The sequence below is a fragment of the Ursus arctos genome, unplaced genomic scaffold (assembly GCF_023065955.2).
Source record: "Ursus arctos isolate Adak ecotype North America unplaced genomic scaffold, UrsArc2.0 scaffold_15, whole genome shotgun sequence".
NCBI lineage: Eukaryota > Metazoa > Chordata > Mammalia > Carnivora > Ursidae > Ursus > Ursus arctos.
The window spans coordinates 24,770,489-24,795,914 of NW_026622819.1; the positions used below are offsets into that span (position 1 = coordinate 24,770,489).

Here is a 25,426-nt window from a genome sequence, read left to right on the forward strand (position 1 = left end):
AGCCTGGGTTTTCTTTGAGCTGTTTTTATTGGTTTTGAATCATGGTAATGTTGGCCTCATAAAGTAGGTTGAGGTTGAGTCCCAGAAAAAAATTATTATGAAGTTATTCATAAATAACTTTATGGATCACTTACCCTAGCTCCTCCCACTCCCCAATCTGCCCAGTGGGTTCCAGTTACCCAGGACTCCCCTTTTCAATCCTCTGGCCAGAAATCTGGGGCTCTAATTACTACTACCTGCTACACACTTCTATGGCGGTACTCACGTCTGTGGCTAAGCAGTGAGTTTACTTCTGGAAGGTGGAAATACGGCCAATTGTTAAGTTTGATGATACTTCAATACTTGTCTTCTCCAATATTCTTGTCACTAATTATGTTTCGGAGTCCTCAAATTGCTGTTCTGTGTATTTTCTCCAGACTTTATAATTGCATTCAGAGGGAGAGACAGGGAGGAGGGTGCTTACTTCATCTTGCTGGGAACTGGGACTCATAAATTTGGTTTCAATTAATAATTTAGTTGCAGCTGCCTTTCCACTTTACCATATACTAAGTCCTCTCCTTTTCATCTCTTTTGTTGTACACTGAATTTCAGAAAAAGAAAAAATTTAATGACTCATATAATTAAGAATTTTGCCATCTACAAAATCTGTTTTCCCTTTGAGCCCATCTTTGTTTCCCTTCAACTCCCACAGCCTTCTACCTCTTTCATTAAGTCAACCGAAAAAAAGACAGGAAGACAGAAAGGCTGCTCCAATGTTACTATGAGATTTTCAGGAACCTTCAGGAACCCTTTAAAATAAAGGGTTCCCTTATGGCTGTAGTTCGCTTAAATTTCAGGCCTCTTTCCTGACATTTCTCCTGAAACAATTAATGAAGGAAGTGCGTTGAGGGTTTCCTTTTTGACTGTCCTTTAGATTTTACTTTTTAAAGTCATCTCTACACCCAACATGGGGCTCAAACTCACAACCCTGAGATCAAGCTTTGCATGCTCCACCAACTGAGTCAGCCAGATGCCCCTAGGACTGTCCTTTATGTTAAGTGTGGGGGTCATTGAGTAACGTAGTGTATAGGAGAGAAACACATGATCACGGAATTGAAGAATTTTGGAACTGAAGGTGATTTTGGAGACTGTGGCTCAGTTTAAGGGATGTGTTTGCACACTAAATTTGGGAAAGTCTATAGGTAAAATGGCTGGGGGGTCTCTGATGTCATAGTCAAATGCACACAGGCCAGTCTGGTAGGCAAAACAGGGAATGGTAGAGGCTGTGAATAACTTTCCAGAAAAGATTTTGTCTTAAATTTATCCTCTGGAAGGAATGGCCATTAGTCTCAGCTTTAGCTAATTGTTAATGCACAAGAACACATGTACCCTGTCATCAGATCTTCCAATTTTTCAAGAGAAATCAAGTTGGGATTTTCGGTGAAATCTTTAATATTGGCTGTTTTAAACAGTGTTTGGGCCACATAAGACACAGCTATATCCTGGATCCAGTACATAAGATATGACCTCTGGCTCAGGTAAAGGTTGAAATGCAGAGCAAAGTAGATGGAATTCCCTTTTTCTAGAATTATTAATCACTGACCTTTGAAAAAGATGTAGCTTTGTAAGTTCCTTAGAATGAAGAGGGGGAAAGGGGGCTGATGAGTAGGCCTTGGGAGTAGACCAAAATTGGGTTACTTAAAATCTATTTGTTCACCATGTGTTAAGCATTAAAATTCTACAGAAAGAGGCTTGGCTGCAGGACACATCTATGGGCGGTTAGGGTTAGGGTTGAATGCTCGGCTTTGAAGTCAACAGTACTCTCCAAGTACGTAGCTCTCTGATGATCTGACCCAGTTCAAGAGATTGTACCCTTCAAATGATCTTTTATTACAGAAAGGACTAATTACTTAAGCTCAAGCCCTAGTTTACGCGTGTGTAATACTGAACACATAGCAATGTTGTGAGGATGAAATAATATATAACGTTCAGCACAGTGATACGGAGTTGCTTGAAGGTATTTTGAGCAGGAGTGACATAATCCAACAGATGCGTTAGGAGGAATAATCTGGGGGTTGTTGGCTGAGAGACTGGAGGCAGAAAGAAAAAAAGCAAGATTGGGGTTTAGATAAAGGCAGGATTTGGAAATAATTTTAACAAAGGGAATATTTAAAACTTGGAAGATGAATGAGATCATCGATAGCACGTATATATACCGAAAATGCTGATGACAGAACCATGGATGACAGAAGCAGCAGCACAGAAGGAATGTTTGGAGAGACAGGAGGGAAAAAAACAAAACAAAACACAACAACCCAGGAATTTCAGTGCCATGGATAACAAGGGAAATGTTAACACATTATGTAGCAAAACCAGCATCCATTTTGCCAAAATCTTCTTTATGCCTGCGTTTTGGCTGCCATGAAATAATTATCGACTTTGAGGCAACTGGCTATGTGAGTTCTATTCAAATGACCTTTACCACGTCCATGGACTAACAATAGAAAGGCATTAATTCTTTTTATTGTGCTTTGCTTTACTGCCCTTCACAGATGCTGCATTTTTTAAATAAATTGATGGTTTGTGGCAACTCTGCATCAAGCAGCTCTATCAGTATCGTTTTTCTGACAGCACTTGCTTACTTAGTGTCTCTAAATCACATTTTGGTAATTCTCAAAATATTTCAAACTTTTTCACTAGTAAAATTGTTATGGCAATCTGTCATCAGTGATTATGACTCTGAAAGCTCAGATGATGGTTAGCATTTTTTAGCTTTAAAAAATTAAGTTTAAAATTTATTTTTATTTATTTGACAGAGAGACAAGAGAGGGAACACAAGCAGGGGGAGTGGGACAGGGAGAGAGGCAGGCTGCCAGCTGAGCAGGGAGCCCAAAGCGGGGCTCGATGCAGGGCTCTATCCCAGGACCTTGGGATCATGACTTGATCTGAAGGCAGACGTTTAACGACTGAGCCACCAAGTCGCCCCTTAAAATTTATTTAAAAAAACTTTTTACTTTTTAAAGTTGTGTACATTGCTTTTTAAAAGACATAGTGGTAGGGACATCTGGGTGGCTCAGTCGGTTAAGCGTCTGCTTCAGCTCAGGTCATGATCCCGGAGTGCCATCGGGATCCAGCCCTGGCATGGAGACCGCATGGACCTCCTGCAAGTGCAGAGCCTGCTTCTCCCCCTGCTCCGCACCCTGCTCTTGCTCTCTCAAATAAATAAAATCTTAAAAAAAAAAAAAAAAGACCTAATGGTATTTCACACTTAATAGACGAATGTAACTTTTATATATATGGGGAAACCACTTTACGGTGACATTTACTATATTATGGTGGTCTGGAACTGAAACTCCAAGTAGCTCCAAGGTATGCCTGGTAATCACATCTTTTTCTTTTTTAAAAGATTTTATTTATTTGACAGAGACAGACACAGTGAGAGAGGGAACACAAGCAGGGGGAGTGGGAGAGGGAGAAGCAGGCTTCCTGCTGCAAGGGAGCCTGATGCGGGGCTCGATCCCAGGACCCTGGGATCACGCCCTGAGCTGAAGGCAGATGCTTAACAACTGAGCCACCCAGGTGCCCCTGGTAATCACATCTTAAGCTTGGAAAAGATCTGATTATCTTATATACTTTCATACCTAATGCCAGGACCATTAACCAAAATCTTAAACAGGTGGTTATAATTTTGAACATGGGCGACAACTTTACAGATGACCTCTATTTTACTGTTGCAGTTAACATTTTCAAAAAGCAATTGATTTTTTTTTTCCTATAGCTTTTCATATTTGAAAATACTTATAATCCTTTCTCACCCCCACATCATCTGTAGTCCCTCCTGCTCTGTGGTTCCAATTACACAGCTTAGTTTCAAATTCACTACCTTGGTCAAAGTATCACTTAAAAGAAGAATGCCCAGAGGGGCACCTGGCTGGCTCAGTCGGTAGAGCATGGGACTCTTGATCTCAGGGTTGAATTCAAGCCCCACTATGGGCATAAAACTTATTAAAAAACTTTATTAAAAAAAAAATGCCCATAACTGAACACCATGGCTCTAGATATGGTGTGACCAATGCCAAGGATATGTATCTCTCATTTTGGATATCAGATAAAGGACAGAGGTAGCTAGCTCCTTCTGGGTTAAGTTTCAATGCTAGCTCACTAAAATTAGTTGTGATTGGTAATGTAGGTTTGAACTTACCTCCAAACCCCTACCTTATGCATTAACATTTTAAAACATTTTTTAAGTAATCTCTGTACCCAACATGGGACTCAAAACTCACAACCCTGAGATCAAGAGTCACATGCCAGGTGCCCCAGGGCTTCTGTTTTTATCTACATTACAAAGCACACCAAATTGCACTGAAATGCAGCATGCTCATTTTAGGTAGCTCATAGCAAAGCTCGTTGGAAATTACAAGACCCTGGAATTTTTCTCATCAGGAGGAATCTGTCATACTGCATTATCTTGTATTTCTTTAACATAGGGCTCCATTGATCCAAGCCCTAGGTATGTGCTGTTTTCCCTAAATAGCGTTAGGGTTAGGATTTCTGAACTCATTTTAAGAGTGATTAAGCTAATGGAGATCAACTTAATTGCCTTTTCATACTTTGATTCAACAGATCGTAAGGAAGCATTCATATTGTTACTCAACTGGTTAAACAGTCCTTTTCAAACTGAAGACCCTATTTCTCTAATACCAGGTATTACTTGGAACTATATTAAGAGAAGGTGAATATAGTAGCTTTGTATTTAACATACCAGTTATTTCTCAAAAATATTATTCAAGCTTTAAGTTGGTTACTGTTTTCTTTCACATTTTATTTTATAGCTAATATTATCACACTAAACAAGATAAAGGGAGACTAAAATCACCTAGACTACAGTTAATCAGTAAAATTGCTTAGGGAACAGGGATATAATTTGTTAAATATCTTAATTAACTTAATTGCTATATATATTGTGTGGCTGATATAAATACCTTCCATACTAAATTTAAAATATAGTTTTGCAGGGTGCCTGGCTGGCTCAGCCAGGAGAGGAGACTCTTGATCTCAGGGTCATGAGTTCAAGCCCCACCCTGGGCATAGAGCTTACTTAAGAAATAGATATATAAACAATAGACTTTAGAGTACATCATGGTCACTTCTATAAAGCATGTTTATTCAAACATGATCAATGTACCACTCTTATCAGAACCACCTATACTTAAAAGAAAAAACATCTAATTTGAAACGATTCTATAGTGCTTGTTAAAACTGCAATTTCCTGAAGCACCTGGGTGGCTCAGTTAACCGTCCGACTCTTGGTTTTGGCTCAGGTTGAAATCTCGGGGTCGTAGTTTCGAGTCCCAAGTTGGGCTCTGTGCTCAGCAGAGTCTGCTAGAGATTCTTTCTCCCTTTCCCTCTGCCCTCCTACCCCACTCACGGACACACTCTAATAAATAAAATTAAAAAAACACAAAAAACAATCTCCCTATGTGTACTGATATGGAACAACCTCCAGGGCTCCAAGATATTAAATGAAAGGCAGGTATGGAACACACACAGTGCGCGGTCATTTGTAAAAGAACAAATGGGTGCACATGTTCACGCGCGCGCACAGACCACGATACATAGACTAATACTGACTTCCTCTGGGAAGGGGCAACGTAAGAAGATGACGTTATGCCATATACTTCTTTATACCTTTTAAATTTTAAACGTGTATGAACCATCCACTCAAACAACATTCTTAGGCTTATTCTGGTCCTCCTCAAGTTTTGGAATTAGGGCTTAAAAACCTTCATTTTTATAATGTTCCCCAGACAGCTCTCATGAACAGCCAAAATTTGAGACCAATGCTATGAATATTATCATTCTAGGATACCATAGAACTTGCCCTTTATTGGGAAAAATCTTCAAAAATTAGATAGCCCTGTCAAATTCAGTATAAAAAGCAGTGGATCCATTAAAGCAGCTGCTTATAACTTCAATTCATAACATACATTGACAACAAATAGGATGACCATGCAAGACAAAAATTTTTTTAAGAAGCAGGAAAAAATTATTTAAAATACCTGACTTTAAAAAACCAGAGATCTTTTGCTGTGGCGTTCATTTAATTCTGCATTTTTAATTCTAATTCATCCGAAGCAGAAGAAAATGTAGTGGTGAAGAAAAATAAAATACTAATTGGAGTGCATTGTAAAATCGGGGGTGGGTGAGAGGAATCAATTTGCTTTATTTGGGGGTTATCATTAAATTACTCTAATATAAGAACAGGGAAAGCCAGCCTGAGATGTAGAGAAAAACTGATAATTAGTTGCCAAAACAATTGGTTAAAGAATGTATTAGCAGGACAATGCCCAAGAGTTTTTTTTTTTTCTTAAAGGTTATTTTATCTTTGTGAGAGAGAGGGAGAGAAAGGGCGCAAGAGCGCACAAGCAGAGGGAGGGGCTGAGGGAGAAGCAGACTTTCCACCGATGAGGGAGCCGGACGTAGGGCTCTATCCCAGGACCCCGGGAAAATGACCTGAACCAAAGGCAGATGTTTAAGTGACTGAGCCACCCAGGTGCCCTCCCCCTAATACTTCTTTTAAGTAGAGTTTATAGTTTTCTTTAGAAATTGTCAAAGCAGAGGCTCCTTGGTGGCACAGTCCGTTAAGTGTCTGACATTTGGTTTGGCTCAGGTTGTGATCTGAGGATCTCAGGATTATGGGACTGAGCCCCAAGTCAGGCTCCACACTCAGTGCAGTCTGCTGGAGAGTCTCTCTCCCTCTTCCTTGGCCCCTCCCCCCTGCTTGCTCTTTCTCTAAAATAATCTTTTAAAAAAATGTCAAAGCAACAGATACTAATGAATCCAAGTTATTTCATACAAGATGGTTAATGTGGGTCTAGCCACAACAATGAAAATAAGTCGTGCAAAAAAATTAGTACTGAAACAATTATTTTTATAAAAAATTTAAATGGCACCAACTGTGTATCTGGACGAAGACACCCAAAACAAATGCAAAATTTTGAAACAGGCTGAAAACATGTCTAGAACATAACTGTAAGATGAATGGAGCAGCCTGGGAAAGTGCTGAGCATGAATTTTGAAACCCGACTCAATTTCAATCCTGTCACATTAAGCTGATTTGTGATCTTGTTACTTAGCCACTCTGGGGTTGTTTTCTCTGAAAAATAAGAAATATAGCACTGTCACTCACTGTTTAAGATGGGAAAACATATGAAATGACATAGCATGGTATGTCATTGCTGTGTGATATTAAGTTCTTGTCTTCTTCTTTTTTTTTTTTTTTTTAAGATTTTATTTATTTATTTGACAGAGAGACAGCCAGCGAGAGAGGGAACACAAGCAGGGGGAGCGGGAGAGGAAGAAGCAGGCTCCTAGCGGAGGAGCCCGATGCGGGGCAGGGCTCCATCCCAGAGCACCGGGATCACGCCCTGAGCTGAAGGCAGACGCTTAACGACTGCACCACCCAGGCGCCCCAAGTTCTTGCCTTCTTAAAGAGAACACTGAGAAACAAAATTCAAAAATTTTACTGGGCAAAACTAATTATTCAAAAGAGTAAAACGAGACCCAGAAACACTTAAAAAACAAAAAATGGGGGGTGGGGGTGAAAAAGGCTTGCCCATGTTACATAGATAGTATGTGACATACTTGGGAGAAAAGCCCAAGTCTCCTTTTCCAGTTCTCCAGTGGTTGTCTCCTACAGTTTCCTGGTCTTCTAAGGGTCCAGGGAAAGATTCTAACTCCAGAAAGACACTGAGCCAATGTGCTACTGAATTATAGATTTTTCTGGAAATTATGTGCTGAGGCAACAAGCAGTTGTCAGGAATAACAAGATGTAAGTACCCAATAAACTTGAACATGGTTTTACTGAAGCATAAGTCATTTCAAAGCAAAAGCAATTTATGAGTCAATTCTAACATATAATACATTTAAGTCATTATGTGAATTTAAGTTTTTATTTGTGTATTTCACTGTAGTGCTGTGACAACAAAATGACATCTGTGTACCAGAGCATACATACATCAACAGTAAGATGTAACTTCTCATTACACCACTGCTAGAATATTTAGCTTTTTGTAGGACACATAAGCATGTAAGATGGCCACACCAAATAATTTTCTGGGTTTTTTTTCCTTAGATAACCTTAATTTTTTACCAGTAATACTTTATCAACCTCACTGTTAAGAGAACTGTAAATTATCTGGGTGACGGGGTATGAGGGCAGGGGGGAGGAATCATTCAACTGTGTTATACTGTAATAGTTTGCTAGAGTAATCTCACACACACCAATAAGGAACTGTCATCATAATTAAGGGCTAGTTACTGTTGTTAGTTGCACAATGATAAAGTTCTTTTGAAAATATTGGTTAGCCCACTTATATATGAAAAATGCCCTTTCCACTTATGCAGAAGAAAAAAATATTCAGAAAGTTATTTTTGGCCTTGCTATGTCAAAAAGTCAACTGTACAAAGATCTACGTGTCAAACCTAAAATTATAATTTTAAAAGTCTATTAAAAACAAAAATGTCATGCATTTTTATTATCAATTATGCAGAGGCTTTAAAACTGTTGCAAGACCATATAGTATATATTAGCTTTTATACTGCTAATGCACAACTAACAGCAAACTTGATTAGATTAACAGAAATCTGTCTTAATTACACCTTTATATATCACACTAGAGACAAATGCCACAAGATCTGCAGAAACATTCAGTTCTGAGCACTTAAATGGCAGGATAACTTTTTGTGTTGTAATCCATCACATACAGAATAACAAAACAAAAGGAAAAAATTCTGCAGTTTCACGTTACAAAAAAACGTACTGCTGTAAAATATTAAGAAGGGGTGAAAGATATCATCTATAACACAAAGTAACAACTAGTGTCAAAGAGCAAACAAAACTCCTAAATAAAAATATCAAAATACACATAGCAACTGAAGCACAAATACTGCATTAAATACAGTAAAGATTTAATAAGACTACTTAATAAAAGACACAAAAATAGGGGGCGCTAGGGCAACCAGTAAATAAAACCAAAATAATGGGGAAAACATCTTAAGCATTGTTTTTCCCCTAGCTGGAGCACAATTTTTTTTTTTTTTGGGTGTCTTTCCATTCATATAATACCTAACACTGTACATTAAGATATTAACGTCACAGAAAAACTTGGTTCTTCCATGAAATTCTTTAAATTCTTGATAAATTTTTCAAAGTAGACATTATTATGAATGAAAAACAACCAACAAATGGGCACCTGTTGTCTTTAACACTGCAGATTTACAGGAACTTTTTAAAAGTTATCATAATCTTTTTTGTCTTTTTTCCCCTCAGCTTCAAATCCATCAACTCCATCGCTATCCCTTCTTCGTTTCCTGTTGTTGTGGATGTTAAAACGTTGGCTCATTTGGGGTAATGGATCCATGCCTAGAACTTTGTGTATCTGGCGGAATGCAAGGAGTCTCAATGCAAACTGCAACAAAAAGAGCCAGAATTCAGAGTTAATTTTAAGAACCAAAATATTAATTAACTAGGTTTATAGTTCCATATAACAGTATAAAAAAGCATATTTAATGAAATAAACACCTTGAATAATTTTAAGTCTCACAACCGAAACACTCCATATGTTCTAGCGTTTACATTTTCAGGCTTTTCTGTATGCATGCTGTTTTGCTTTTTAAAACATAAATTAAGAGGTGCCTGGGTGGCTCAGTCAGTTAAGTGTCTGACTCCTGGTTTCTGCTCAAGTCATGATCTCAGGGTCATGAGATCAAGCCCCAACTCAGGCTCTGCACTGGGCATGGAGCCTGCTGAAGATTCTCTCTCCCCTGCTCCCTCTACCCCTCCCTGCCCTGCTCGCAAGCACTTGCATTCTCTCCCTCTCTCTCTCTCTCAAAAAAGAAAAAAAAAAAAAAAGACATAAGTTAAGAAAGAAATCTTTAAAAAAATTCAGCATTATGTTCATTTAAAAAAATGAAATTCAAACAATACACAGCAAAAGGAATGTAAATCTCATTGAGTAAATCCCTCTTTGGTTTCTACTCATGTATTTCCCCATTTTTCCTGTGGATGCCCATGTGTATAGGCTGCACATATGCACACACGCACACACACTTCCCCAGGTTTACAAAAAAGGGTCACATTTCTTCAACTTGTGACTTCATGAACTAAAAAGAAAATTTTCACTACATGGTTATGTTTGTGCAGGTATGTGTTAGGCATCAATGTCACAAGATTTCATAAGACGTAATCTATTCCTCAAATTAATTCAAGGAGATGTAGTTGTTTGATTATATGGCAAATTTCACTATATGGTTATAACCTTCAATGTAAATGTTTAGATTATTTTTTGAGATATAATTAACATATTCTAAGAGTCACCCTTTTAAAGTGTACAATTCAGTGTTTTTTAGTATACTTACAAAGTTAAAGTTGTGGAACCATAACCACTCTCTAATTTCGACATTTTCACACACCTCCACCCCCACAACCCCATGACCCAATGTTAGTCATTCCTCAACCCCTCCACCCTTACGTCATGATAACCACGAATCTACTTTTCTATTTCTTTTTTTTTTTTTTTTTTTAAAGATTTTATTTATTTATGTGACAGAGAGACAGCCAGCGAGAGAGGGAACACAGCAGGGGGAGTGGGAGAGGAAGAAGCAGGCTCCCAGCGGAGGAGCCCGATGTGGGACTCGATCCCGGATCGCCAGGATCACGCCCTGAGCCGAAGGCAGACGCTTTAACGACTGCGCTACCCAGGCGCCCCTACTTTTCTATTTCTACAAGATTTGCACACTGTGGACATTTCATATAACACATGGCTTTCTGTGTCTGGCTTCTTTCACTTAACAAAGTGGCTGCTATTGAGACTATTTTTTAAAAAAAGATTTTATTTATTTGAGAGAAAGAGCAAGAGACAGCACAAAGGGGGGTGGAGAGAGAGAAACAGGCTCCCCGCTGAGCAGGGAGCATGACGCAGTGCTCGCTCCTAGGACCCTGGGATCATGACCTAAGCTAAAGGTAGAGGCCTAACCGACTGAGCCACCCAGGCGCCCCTATTTTTTTTTTTTTTGAGAGAGCGAGTGTGTGCGTCAGAGGGAGGAGGGCGGGGGTACCGAGTGTGAGGGAGAGCAAATCTTTTTTTTTCTTTTTTCTTAAAGATTCTATTCATTTATTTGAGAGACAGAGACAGTGAGAGAGGGAACCCAAGCAGGGGGAGTGGGAGAGGGAGAAGCAGGCTCCCTGCTGAGTAGGGAGTCCAACTCGGGGCTTGATTCCAGGACCCTGGGACCATGACCTGAGCAGAAGGCAGGTGCCCAACCGACTGACCCACCAAGGCGCCCTGGAAAGAGCGAATCTTAAGCAGGCTCCATGTCCATGATGGAGCCCAACATGGGGTTTGATCTCACGACACTGAGATCAGGACCTGAGAGGAAATCAAGAGCCGGACATTTAACTGACTGAAGCACCTAGGTGCCCTGAGACTACTTTTAATACCTAATTATTTTCTTCAGCTGAGATTTAGTTGTTTGTTACAATTATCTGTGTGAGAATTTACTATTTTAGAACTTTCCTCAATTATACGATTCCAATTCCTTAGAACTTTGCCTCATATGTTGGCTTTTGAAATCCTCAAAGTCTCCAAATCATCTGTGTTAAGGACTTGATATAGCATTCTATTTAGTCTGTAATTCCAGATTTTCACGAGTACTGGGTGCTTCTCTACCTCATTTAAGCTATAAGGCTGTTAACTTTCTGAAGTGAGAAAAAGGAATATTTATCATTATAGAATACTAATTCTTTATTGAGAGATTTAGAAAAGATAAACAGAATAATGTTTTCTTCCGTATTCATGGAAAATATCCAAAGACACCTGGTATACAATAATGAATACTAATACAGTTCTACCACAGGGATATTGCTGCTAATCATCAGCCTATTTTAACACTAGGAGTTTCTAAATGAAGGAATACACCAGTAAGTAAAATTAAGGATCTGAGGCTAGGGTGAGCATCCTATAACCTCTTGTTCTGCATGTGGTTTGTATGTATTTATAACATTTAACAAGAGAGAATTCTGCCACATAATTGGCAATTATTTAGCAGCAAACACAATTTGAGGACTGACACTGGAATAATTCTCAAAGGCATCTTGGAATTTTAAAATAACACCGAAGAAGGGGAGGGTTTACACCTAAGGGAAGGGATCTGGATAAATGACCAAGGCTTTATCTTGCAGAAGCATCTTGAAAAGATCACTGAAGAATAAGACTACAGAAATACAGAAAAATAAAGATAAGCATTATGGGGGGCGGGGAGAGAAGAATAGAGACAAAGGAAAGAAGAAAATTATTAACATGGGTGCTACAGGTCACCAAGAAATAAACTGAAATCGACATGGGTATAATTCATAGAGCTTATTCAGATTTTACCAGTTATATATGCACTTCTGTGTGTCTTTAGCTTTAATGCGATTTTGTCGTATGTGTAGCCTTCCATAGCCACATCGCAATCAAGATATTAAACTGTACCATCACCACAAGACTCCCTTTTTAGCTACCGTTAACAATCCCTACCCTCATCCCGAACTTCTAGGAACCACTACTGTTCTCCATCTCTATGTTATTTCATGAATATTACATAAATGGAATAATGCAGTTAACTCCTTCACTTTCTTTAACTCCTTCACTTTTATTTTTTTTTATTTTTTATTTTTTTTAAAGATTTTATTTATTTTATTCGACAGAGATAGAGACAGCCAGCGAGAGAGGGAACACAGGCAGGGGGAGTGGGAGAGGAAGAAGCAGGCTCATAGTGGAGGAGCCTGATGTGGGACTCGATCCCATAACGCCGGGATCACGCCCTGAGCCAAAGGCAGACGCTTAACTGCTGTGCCACCCAGGCGCCAACTCCTTCACTTTTAACAAGGACATTTGTCACTACCTCCTAAAGCCAGACCACTTTCTTCAAGGTGACGTTAAAAAAAAATGCCTTTCAAATGTGAATTCTATTAGTTTTCGAATGCCCTGCTCCTAACCCTAAATTTCCTTTCTCTTAGAATTTACAAATAATTCCTCCTTTAAGCACCAAGGAAGAAAGCAAGCCACTTAGGGTAACCTAAAGAAATACAAACAAAACTTGTCCAAAACACCTGAATTAGTAATCATATAAGTTATCCCTTAATATACTTTTGACATAACAATTTATTTTTATCTTGACATCTTCCAAATTATCGTTGCCAGAAGAGATAACAAATCAAGAACTTTAAGTCCAATAACTTAATGTCTTAGAGTGAAATTATTACTGTTCACTGCTAGTTTTCTTTTTTCCCCTTAGTACATTTTTGGAATAAAAAAAGGAAAGCTATAGTAGTTTTTAGACTGTTTTTTTTCATTCATTTATTAGGTTCACGTATCTTTTCCATTAATCTTTTTTTTTAAGATTTTATTTATTTTTATTTATATATATTTTTAAGATTTATTTATTTATTTGACAGAGAGAGAGAGAGAGAGAGCGAGCACGCACGCCAGAGAGAGAGGGAACACAAGCAGGGGGAGTGGGAGAGGAAGAAGCAGGCTCCCAGTGGAGGAGCCTGATGTGGGGCTCGATCCCATAACACCAGGATCACACCCTGAGCCTAAGGCAGACGCTCAACGACTGAGCCACCCAGGCGCCCCCTCTTCCATTAATCTTTTTCCAATAAAATTCTTAACTGATAATGATGGTAATAGCTAACATTTATTAAGATTCTTCCATTTCCCAGATACTATTGACAAATTAACTCATTTACTCCTCCCAATAATCCTGCTTGAGACAGGATACTACTTTTATCCCTGTTTTATAGATGAGATGGCACAGCTGGTATTCAAACCCAGGGAGTCTTGACTCTAGAGCCCACCCTCCCATCCTCAAAGATTTTATTTATGTGAGAGGGAGAATGCACGTGCAAGCTCTCATGGAGTGGGGGGTGGTGGTGGTGGTAGAGGGGCACAGAGGGAGAGAAACTCAAGCAGACTCTCCACTGAATGCAGAGCCTAACACAGGGCTGGATCCTGCAATCCATGAGATCATGACCTGAGCTAAAATCACCAGTCCGACACTTAACCAACTGAGACACCCAGGTGCCCTGAGCCCACGCTTTTAATTAACTACATTAGGAGCCTTTCCAGTGGCAGGAGAGACTAAATTATAACAATAATTACCATAAACCACACAGCGTATCACTTCTTACAACCAGAGTACATAAACAGTTCCCATACTGATTATGATATATAACCTAATACTCAGATTTAATAAGACACCGAAAATACAGTTCTATTTTCATATAATACAATACACTTAAGACATACACATTATAGTTAAACTAATAGAATCTAAGATTATTTTACTGAAATCTAGTTTAAATTATATCCCCTCCAAGGGCTTACTTACTAAAGAAGAATAGAAATAAGTACTATATAGTAACTTCATTCATTCATTCATTCATTTAAAGATTTTATTTATTTATTTGACATAGAGACAGCCAGCAAGAGAAGGAACACAAGCAGGGGGAGTAGGAGAGGAAGAAGCAGGCCCTCAGCAGGGAGCCTGATGTGGGGCTCGATCCCAGGACCCTGGGATCACGCCCTGAGCCGAAGGCAGACGCTTAACGACTGAGCCACCCAGGTGCCCCTATACAGTAACTTCTTTTAAAGGACAACTATAAAAAACCAAAACTTTAAGGGCAGCGAGCCAACAACAAAGCTCTGGGATTAGAACACATTGGTACCTGTGCACTGGATGTGATGTCTTCACGCTGTTGGTCAGTCATTGTTGCCAAGGTATCGAATGGATCCTTCTCACAAGGATCCAGAAGTCCAGGACTACCTACAAGCAATCAATATATGGAGAAAAAGGCATTAGCATTAACCATTTGTAAAAGAAAGAGCTTTTATTCAACTATCAAACACACAAACATTAAGAACAAAGCAAAATTTACCTTTAAGAATAATCCCTGAAGAAATGCACTCAAAAACTCTTCTCAGTGCATCTCCAGGGCTCTGAGGACTAGAAGCACTACTGATTGCTTTCTCTACTAGTAACTCCATAGCCTAAAAATAAAAACATAAAAGACGTGTTTAACAGCTTATAGACCAAAGGAATCACTCAAACACCAGAATGCCAAATTACTTATGAAGTTGGTTATTAAAAATTTTAAAAGACTGAAAACATTACACAGATCACGAAACCAGAAAATGAATCACAAAAAAAAATCAAAATGAAATAAAACAAGTAATGAAAACAAAACTCAAGAGGCAATACATAACTTACATTTAAAAAAGATAATGTAATTTATGCTTAATGAAGAAAAATGTAAAACAGAGTAACAGTGTTTTTGATTTTTAGTTTTAATTATTGCTGGTCTTTCCTATTAAAATGACAGTCCTTAAAATTCTTTTCTTCCCCCAAATATTTTATTTATCTGAGAGAGAGCACGCACAAGAGGGGAGAGGGGCAGTGGGAGAGGGAGAAGCAGACTCCCTGTTGAGCAGGGAGCCCGACTTGGGGCTAGATCTGAGGGATCACAACTGAGCCGAAGGCAGACACCCAAGTGACTGAGCCACCCAGGCACTTCAGTCCTTAAAATTCTTTTTTTTTTTTTTTTTAAAGATTTTATTTATTGTGTGTGTGAGAGAGAGAGGGAGAGAGCACAAGCGGGGAGAATGGCAGGCAGAGGGAGAAGCGGGCTCCCTGCTGAGCAAGGAGCCCGATGCAGGACTTGACCCCAGGCCCCTGGGATCATGAGCTGAGCTGAAGGCAGACACAACCAACCGAGTCACCCAGGAGTCCCAGTCCTTAAAATTCTTTACATATTTAGAGGTCACATGTTCGTTCTTTAAACCTACAGTTAGGGGTGTCTGGGTGGCTCAGTAGGTTAAGTGTCTGCCTTTGGCTCAGGGCATGATCTCAGGGTACTGGGATGGAGCCCCGCATCAGGCTCTCTGCTCACTCACCGGGGAGTCTGCTTCTCCCTTTCACTCTCCCTTTGTGTTCTCTAAGTGAATAGATAAAATCTTTAAAACAAAATAAAAAAAAAACCCCTACAGTTAGAGCAGGTCAATATCCCAAGTAAAGACAACTTGTTCTTTCTTTACAAACAATGTGTATTATCTAAATTTTCACTTAACGCACAAATGGACTTCTATTATCCCTAAGGAAAATATAAATTATGCTTTCACTGTAAATTACATTTGAGAGACTCAAAATCTAAACCAATCAATAAAAGACAAAAGTAAAAGTATAGACTTAGAAAGAAGCCATCCAGGAAGTGTTCTGAACAGTCTCTTATTAGAAAAAATTGCTTTCATTTAGATTTTAAAACTTGAGATGTAATTCACATAAGAACCATTCTTTTAAAGTGTACAATTCAGTGGTTTTTAGTATACTTAGAAAGTTGTTCAACCATAATCACTAGCTAATTCCAGAATATTTTCACCACCCCAAAGAAAGTCTATACTCCTAGCAATCATTCCCCATCCACCCTTTCCTCCAACCCCTGGCAACCAATGGCAACCACAAAACCACTTTATTTCTACAGACTTGCCTATTCTGGACATTTCTTACAAATGGAACTATATAAAATGTGGCTTTTTGCATTTGACTTCCTTCACTCAGCATAATGTTGAAGGTTCACCCATGTCATAGTTTTTACTGAAATTTTAAAATATGACCACCAATATAACATTCAAATAAACTGAATATATTGGAACTACAATAAAGTCCTAAAAATGGTAACAAAGCTGAAAATATCTTAGTGAGAACCCATTTTTAGTTGTGTACCTAAGAAGCTTATGGATGTATCCACCTATTCACCCCAAGCTTATCTCGCAGATCTTTTAAATAGGAACAACTCTAAAAAGTTATGTGGAGATTGCAATTCTAAGCAAATCAGGAATAAATTGTAAGAGAAGGAAATTTAAAGAGACAGTACACATTAACAACTACAAAAAATGATAACCTGAGCAGCATGAGATTGAAAACAAAAATGAAAAAATATAAATCACAATGAAAAAAATTAAGATAGTTCAGTTTATTCAGTAGAAGAATACAGGGAGATGTTTTTTTTTTTTTAAAAGGATTTTAATTTAAAAATTTTTAGTATTTTAAGGAATCAACTTCAGTTACTCAGATAATTCTATGAATGTATAACGAATATCTCTCCTTTTTTAGACAAACCAAGTATTATTTTAAGATGTCTAACAGACTGTGAAATCCTTAAGGATAAGATCAATGTCATTTATTTTGAGCTCCTGTGACTAGTGTAAGTGGCCAACATATAGAAAATACTCAATAATTATATGCTTAGGAAACAAAACACTTTTGAAAATAATACTGCTCATAAGAGAAATTAAGGGTAAGAATTATCAAAATTATTGATGCTATGCTTAAAATACAAAATGAATCATAAAATATGCAACTTTCATAAATATAGTCGACCCTTGAATAACATGGGTTTGACCTGTATGGGTCTACTTACATGTGGATTTTTTTCAATAAATGTATCAAAAAATTTTCTGCACATCTGTGACAATTTGAAAAGACAGATGAACCACACAGCCTTGAGATATCAGAAGAATTTAAGAAAAAGGTATTACTATAAGAATACAGGATATAGGTGCCTGGGTGGCTCAGTTGGTTAAACATCTGCCTTGATTTCAGTTCAGGTCATGATCTCAGGGTTATGAAACTGAGCCCCATGATGGGCTCTGCACTAGGTGTGGAGCCTGCTTAAGATTCTCTCTCTTCCTCTGCCCGCTCCTCCCCCCTCTTAGAAAAAATAATAATACAGGATATAATACATATAACATTTAAAATATATTAATTGTGTTATTGGTAAGGCTTCCAGTAAAAAGCAGGCTATAAGTAGTTAACTTTTTGGGGAGTCAAAAGTTATACATGAATATTGAACTGTGTGGGGATTGGTACCCCTAAACCCCTGCATTGTTTAAGGGTCAACTGTATCTCAAACTTTTACTAAGTACTGTTAGAGAATGTTAAGAGAAAATTAAGTATTAAATAATCAGCTCTAATCTTGGTATGTCCAGATACAGATGTTTTCCCAGTAATTCAAAGCTTTAACAAAATCCGCTAACTAACTGATCTTAAGAAACGAAACTTATTTTTTATTTTTTAAAGATAATTTCATTTATTTGACAGAGAGAGCACAAGCAGGGGGAACAGCAGAGGGAGAGGGAGAAAGCAGGCTCCTTCCTGAACCACCCAGGTGCTCCAAAAAAAATGAGAATTTATGATTTATAGTTGCATATAAAGGTAGAAACTAAAAACCAAGAAAGAAATAATTTATGGAAAACTGAAAGTCAACATAGCAATACCCACAATAAAACTAAGTCCACTATCTGCCTTCTGAGATCATCTGCAATGAGTGAGCAATTTAAAAATACTGATTTTCTACAGAACATAGCTGTTTGCCAAGCAGATGTAAGTTAGGAAAGCAACAAAACTAGAATACACACAGTTTATAAGCTCTGAAATGTATGCAAAGTAAAAGGACAACATTAAAGATGAACACAATTGAATCAGAGAAATAATATTTAGATTGTACTATAAAAGATCTTGGTAGCTTATGTTAGAGAGAAAAGCTCTCCATATTAAATTATTTGAAATCTAAGATTGTAGTATTTGCTTTAAAAACCACTCATGGGTCCCTCTCCAGCATTCAAGATGTTGAAATGACTACATGGTGGGTCCTCTGGTGTGAAATTCCACATTTCCTGGGTCTTCTGGTAGGAGCCATGATCAACTGTGCTGGTAACATGGGAACCAAAAATCTGTGTAGGGGCCCATGAAGAGGACCTAGGGATGACTGAACAGACTTTCTGCCTCTGATGTGGGTGAGACGGTGACAGCCACAGTGAAGACAGACAAACCACAGCTCAGAAAGAAAGTACATGGAGCAGTGGTGATTCAATAATGAAAGTCATACAGGAGAAAAGATGGTGTGTATCTCTAAGTTGAAGATAATGCAGGAGTCATAGTAAACAATAAAGGCAAAATGAAAGGTTCTGCTATCACAGGACCAGCTGCAAAAGGGTGTACAGACTTGTGGCCCAGGATTTAATTCAATGCTGGTAGGACTGCATGATTCTTTGGTGTATTTGTTAAATAAATAAATAAATAAATAAATAAATAAATAAATAAATAAATAAATAAATAAATAAAAATTATTTGTGCCCTCCCTACCCCACCACTCATGTAGCCTATTTTTCCTTCCCACCTCTAGTAGTAGTAATAATGCTTACTATGTGGAGCAACATGCTAAGCACTTTAAATGCATGATTTCATTTATTTATTTTAATTAAAATTTTTTTAAAAAGATTTTATTTATTTGAGAGAGAGAGACAGCGAGAGACGGAACACAAGCAAGAGGAGTGGGAGAGGGAGAAGCAAAACAGGCTTCCCGCTGATCAGGGAGCCCAATGTGGGGCTCAATCCCAGGACCCTGGGATCATGACCTGAGTTGAAGGCAGATGCTTAATGACTGAGCCACCCAGGCGCCCGTGCATGATTTCATTTAATTCTCATATCTAGATCCTATTATACCCTAATTTTAAGATTAGGGAGTTGGGGAAACAAGTTAAACAGGCTGTCCAAGGTTATACAGCTAAAATGTAAAAATCAGGCTGGGATTTGAACTCGGGTCTGATTTAAAATCTATTTTTGTTTTTTAAAAAAACAACTGTATTTCAATAAATATCCTTTATCAATGGGTGATCCAGACCAATAACTAGTTTCCTTGTGTATTAGTTTTTAAAAATTTTTTTTAGATTTTAGTTTTTAAGTAATCTCTCCCAACATGGAGCTTGAACTCACTACTCAAGATCAAGATTCCCATGCCCCACTGACTAAAAAACATTATGAGATTGTGGTAACACAAATACTTTCATTTGGTGGCAGTGTAAACAGGTAAAACCTTTTTTAGTATACAAGTGACAAATTCAAAAATTTACAATGGGGCTATTATACTTAATGAAAGCACAAAAAGGGGCACCTGGGTGGCTCAGTTGGTTAAGCATCTGCCTTCAGCTAAGGTCATGATCCCAGGGCCCTGGGACTGAGCTTGGCATCAGGCTTCCGGCTCAGCTGGGAGTCTGCTCTGCCCCTCCCCCCACTCCTACTCACTCACATGCTCTCTCTCTCCAAGCAATTTTTTTTTTTTTTAATGAAAGCACAAAAGATATCTAACACTAGGAAGTCTGGTTAAATAATAAAAATAATAGTAATTATCCCCTTCATTACAGCTAATATTTACTGAGTGCTTATTATATACTAAGCACTGTTGTAAATTCTCACATTAACTAGTTTAAATCATCACAATCACCTTTTGGGGATAGATATGACTATTATTCCTACTTTACAGATGAAGGTGTTTATATTAATAACACAGGATCTTATGAATTCCATTACAATAAGCAACTGTATACACAAAAAACATTTCTACATTCCAGCTGATGTGGGTTAATACTGATACATGCATGACAGACTTCCATTCCTAAGTCCATGTGTAGGATATTTACGCATAGCACCTTATTTCATACTCAATAATTCTTGGTAAAAACCGTCACGTCTTGTGGGAAAAAGATTTTTACAACTTTTGGTGATTCAGGAGTGCATGTACCTTTAAGTAGATGGTTTCTGTTGGGGGTAGCTAAGTGTTGCACATATATTATTTTTAAGCTAAAGTGAACAAGATGATACACTTCAAGTATAATGTGTGGATTCTTTTGCAAGCTAAGAGAATGGTTAGTTCTTTGCCCTAAATGTCAGTGTCCTATCATTTAAAAACTCTTCACTGGTTCTAAAAGTGACAGACTGGGGGATTTGGTTGGGGGGGGGGAAGGCTGGCTCAGTCAGTAGAGTATGCAACTCTTAATCTCAGAGTCTTGAGTTCGAGCCCCATGTCGGGTAGAGATTACCACCAAAAGAAAAGAAAAAAAAGAAAAAATAAGTGACAGTAGCTCTCTTACTACAAGCTACCACCATTAAAATCTAAATTACTTATATTCTTAAAAACAACAAAAAAAACCCCACGAAATATGTAGAAAGAAACACTGAATCACATATTTCAACAGCTATTTGAGCACAAAGTAGAATTACGCAGTTCTCTCAGCCTCTTCTTTGAGAACTGTCCTTTTACATTTGACATAGTTCTTTTTTTTAAAGATTTTTTATTTATTTATTTGACAGAGATAGAGACAGCCAGCGAGAGAGGGAACACAAGCAGGGGGAGTGGGAGAGAAGAAGCAGGCTCATAGCAGAGGAGCCTGATGTGGGGCTCGATCCCATAACGCCGGGATCACGCCCTGAGCCGAAGGCAGATGCTTAACCACTGTGCCACCCAGGCGCCCCTGACATAGTGGTTTTTTTAAAAAGGTAAAATTCACATAATATAAAACTAAGTACTTTAAAATGAATAATTCAGTGGCATTCAGTACATTCACTACGTTGTACAATGACCACCTCTTATCTAATTCAAAACATTGCCATAATTTCAGAGTAAAACGCCTTAACCCATTAAGTAGTTTCTTCTATAACCTCTTTCCCTCAAGTCTCTGGCAACCCACCAATTCGCATTCTGTATGACTTTGTTTATTATGGATATTTCATACAAATGCAACCATATAATGTGATCTTTTGTGTCTGGCTTTCTTCACTTAATGTACTGTTTTGGAGGTTCATCGATGTTATAGATCATTCTTTTCTGTAAAATATTCCTTACCCTAATCTACACTGTTCAGAAATAAAACATATAATAAACATTAAAAAATTAAATATACATCCTTTGTGAATTATAGCAGGTATAACATTCCAAAGGAAGTTTAGATACTACATAGAAATTCTGATATCAGACCAACCTGACAAGAACTCTACCTGTATTTTCTTTACTTCATTACCATGGGTTCAGGACAAGAGAACTAATTTGAGGGCAGAGTACCATTTTCAGTACTCAACTGCAGTGGTGAAGGAAAGCCTAAAAGTAGGCACTGTTACTTATTTATTCAAGGTAAATAATCTGAATGCTAAATAAAACTGAAAATAATAAAGTTCATTAAGAATTTCACATTTCTTTTATGAAAATCAAGAAACACTACTCTTGGGGTGCCTAGGTGGCTCAGATGGTGAAGTGTCTGCCTTTGGCTCAGATCATGATCCTGGAGTTCTGGGATCATGCCCCGCATCAGGCTCCTTGCTCAATGGGGAGTCTGATCCCCGCCCCCACCTTGTGTTCTTTTGCTCTCTCTCAAATAAATAAAATCTTTAAAAAACAAATTTTATCTCTGCCTAAGGTGATAGTATAAAGCCTAATTTCACGATCTCTTGCTCCAACACATAATTAATAAATATGTTACAACACACCGAAGCAAAAATGTAACAGTTTTAACCAAAAACAGAAGAAAAGGTCAGTGAAAGAATCTTTCCAAGGAACTGACTGCCTTGGGAAACTCTCTCCATGGAGCTCCTAACTTGGTTCTCTAGAGAGAAGATGAGGGTAGCGCTGGCAGTTGAGTGAAAAAAAAAAAAATCCAAAAAATTTGAGCAATAACTTCCCAACTAAGAGAGGTAGATAGAACAAGACATACTGAAGTCAGTCGCAGAAAAAGTAATTTCCTAAATGTAAAAATCCCTCATACACCCCCTTCCTTACCAGAGAAAGGAAAAGAAAAGAATTCACCATCCTGAAGACTCTTGCAGAAGGGAGGAAGAGAAGAACAAAAGAATCCTAATTATCCACATCTAATATCTCTAAACAGACATTTGGCTAATATGTAGGTAAAAGAAAAGGTAAGATCTGCCCAAGAAGGAAGCAGTAGGGAAAATGTATTATGAAGAATGGCTGTGAACTGTCAACAGAAGTGTCCCAAAGTGGCTTCACATACTCAAAACATTGTTGGCTCAGGGAAATGAAGTTGTTCCTAAAAGGGGACGATGAATAGGAAGAAGGGGGAAAAAAAAATAGAGCGAGCGAGCAGATTCTGCATAGGCAAAGGCTCTAGGTGCCCACACTGGGTTTGAAACCAAAGCACAAAGGTGTGCCAATGGAATCTACCTCATAGAGTAGCACAGCACATTCAATCAAGACGTTGTAGAGAGCACTGCCTAAGTCTGCAACAAGGCTGGATGCAGCAAATCCATATATCTTTTGTTTGAGCCTCAAAGCAAAGCTCACAGGGGAAGAAAAAGGAGAGCTATTTAAAAAGGCATGGAGAGGTTCAAAGACAATTCTTGTTTGGATGTCAGAGTACAAAAAGATGATTTTGTAATGGAACTGACAACTAATGAGATGAAAAAACAAAAACAAACCAGGCATGTTATCTCTATATTTGGGTGGAACATACCATGAAAAATAGAGATGAAAAATCTATTCTCTACGGACTTTGAGCGATAATGATGTGTGATCTATGTTCCCTGGCTTGTAACAAATGTACCTCTCTAGGGAGGAATGTTGATAGGGAGGGTGTGCATGTGTGAGAGTAGAAGATCCAAAAACTGCTCTAAAAAAATAATGTCTATTAAAAAATAAATTAAAAAACCTGTTCTGGAAGGATCTTAGTTTAAGCTAATAAAGATATAATCAATCTGCTAATATTCTGAGTTATAAGAGAACTTGATGAACAAAAAAACCCAATAAAATCAAAAACTCAAAAGGAAGATTACAGAGCTAGTAATGCACGCTGAAAAATAAAATAATATTATCAGAGAATAAATGAATTATAAATAGCGAAGAACACTAGGACATAGCTGAAAAGCAAGTTACTGTCAAAGAAATAATCACAAGAGACACAAGAGGAAAGAAGACAAGACTTAAAGCAATTACAGGGGTGTCATGGTGGCACAGTCAACTTAAGCAGCCAACTCTTCATTTTGGCTCATGTCCTGGTATCAGGGTTGTGAGATAAAGCCCCATGCTGGGCTCCACACTCAGGGGGAAGACTGCTTAAGACTCTCTCTCCCTCTCCCCCTCCCACCCTACACACGCTCTCTCTCAAATAAATTAACAAATCTTAAAAAAAAAAAAAACAATTATAAAGATAAAAGATATGCAGGACAAAAGCAATCCAACATAAGGATAACGGTGTCCCTAAAATAGAGAATCCTATCAATTAGACATAATGGAAGATTGTTTTCTCCCCTAACTGAAAGAAAAATCAAATCTGCAGGATAAAAGGACAAAGATTTCAATAAAATGCTGATACTGTACAACACATTCCAAGACATAATTTGGTTAAAGTTAATGATATGCAAAGGTAAAGAAAGAATTCTTTCAATGGCCTGTAAAAGGAAGTCAGGACCAAAAAACTAGGCTGAACTTAGACTTACTAACACACAATACTGAAAGACAGTGAGGTGAAACTAAAAATGGAGAGGGGGGAAAACTGTGAACTAACAATGTATTTCTCATTAAAGTAATGGCAACTGGCAAAGCTTCTCAAACATGACAGAATTTCAAAAAACTTAAACACCTTTTGGTAAAAGCTATTTGATTATAATATACAATCAGGAAACGAAAAGGAAAAGCCCCAGTATGAGACCTAGTGGTTTGTATCGAACCATTTTAATATACAGAACATTAAACAATCAGAATATGAATACAGAAGGTAGTTATTTTTACACTTTTAAGGTTTAAAAAGCCTAAGTGTGTAAATGGCTCAGTTTTCTAGTGGAATCAGCATATATTAACATAAGTTAATCAAGAAACAGGTTTAAATACATTAAAAAAATTTAGGGAACAAATGAAAGAATTACATAACAAGAAACCCAAAGGAGGACTGGGGGAAGGGGCAGAAATATAAACGAAAATTTTCTCAACTTTTTTTAGGTGAGAGTTGACAGATACTATATAAAACTGTTAACAGATGAATGAGAACATCATATAAAACTAGAAAGGCAACAACTAACTGTCACAAGGAAAAAACATTCACACACAAAAAGAATTAAGAAAAGGAAATAAGAAGAATTATGGTAAAGCACAGAAGAAAACAAAGGAAACATACCATACTCATACCAGACAAATGCTCATGACAAGAAAGCTAGAATTTCAATATTAATCAATGGACAAGGCTTATTAACTCAGGGGACCCTTTAAAATGGCAAAGGTTCAAATTCACAATGAAGACGTAACTGTATTGTTTATGTCCAAAATTATCACTGCAACAAAACAGTAAAGCACAAACTATAGGAAATAGAACAGAAATGGAAACATAATAGAAATAGCAGATTTTAATTCACTTTCATCAATCCATGGATGGATGAAGTACACAAAAATTATATAAGGAAAAAATACAGAAGATATGAACAAAACGACTAAACTGAACTAAGAGGTATTATGTTGTGTTCTCGAGAACACCTCTTTAAGGTGCCCATAGATCATAAAAACTGTACAAATTAA

The 25,426-nt window shown here is 37.7% G+C and overlaps 1 protein-coding gene and 1 pseudogene across 2 annotated transcripts in view; one reads left to right on the forward strand and one right to left on the reverse strand.

Moving 5' to 3' along the window:
* Window positions 1-7,917: 7,917 nt before the first annotated feature.
* ZFR (zinc finger RNA binding protein) overlaps window positions 7,918-25,426 on the reverse strand; it is an 81,226-nt gene continuing 63,717 nt past the window's right edge. For both annotated transcript variants that reach the window (XM_026506761.4, XM_026506759.4), the window contains 3 exons: window positions 14,960-15,071; window positions 14,750-14,847; window positions 7,918-9,449 (listed from right to left, as the gene is read on the reverse strand). In XM_026506761.4, coding sequence (XP_026362546.1) covers window positions 9,270-9,449; window positions 14,750-14,847; window positions 14,960-15,071 — 390 coding nt within the window. In that variant the 3' untranslated portion in view covers window positions 7,918-9,269. The remainder of the gene's footprint in view (window positions 9,450-14,749; window positions 14,848-14,959; window positions 15,072-25,426) is intronic.
* On the forward strand, window positions 18,727-19,123 carry LOC113260857 (60S ribosomal protein L23-like; annotated as a pseudogene).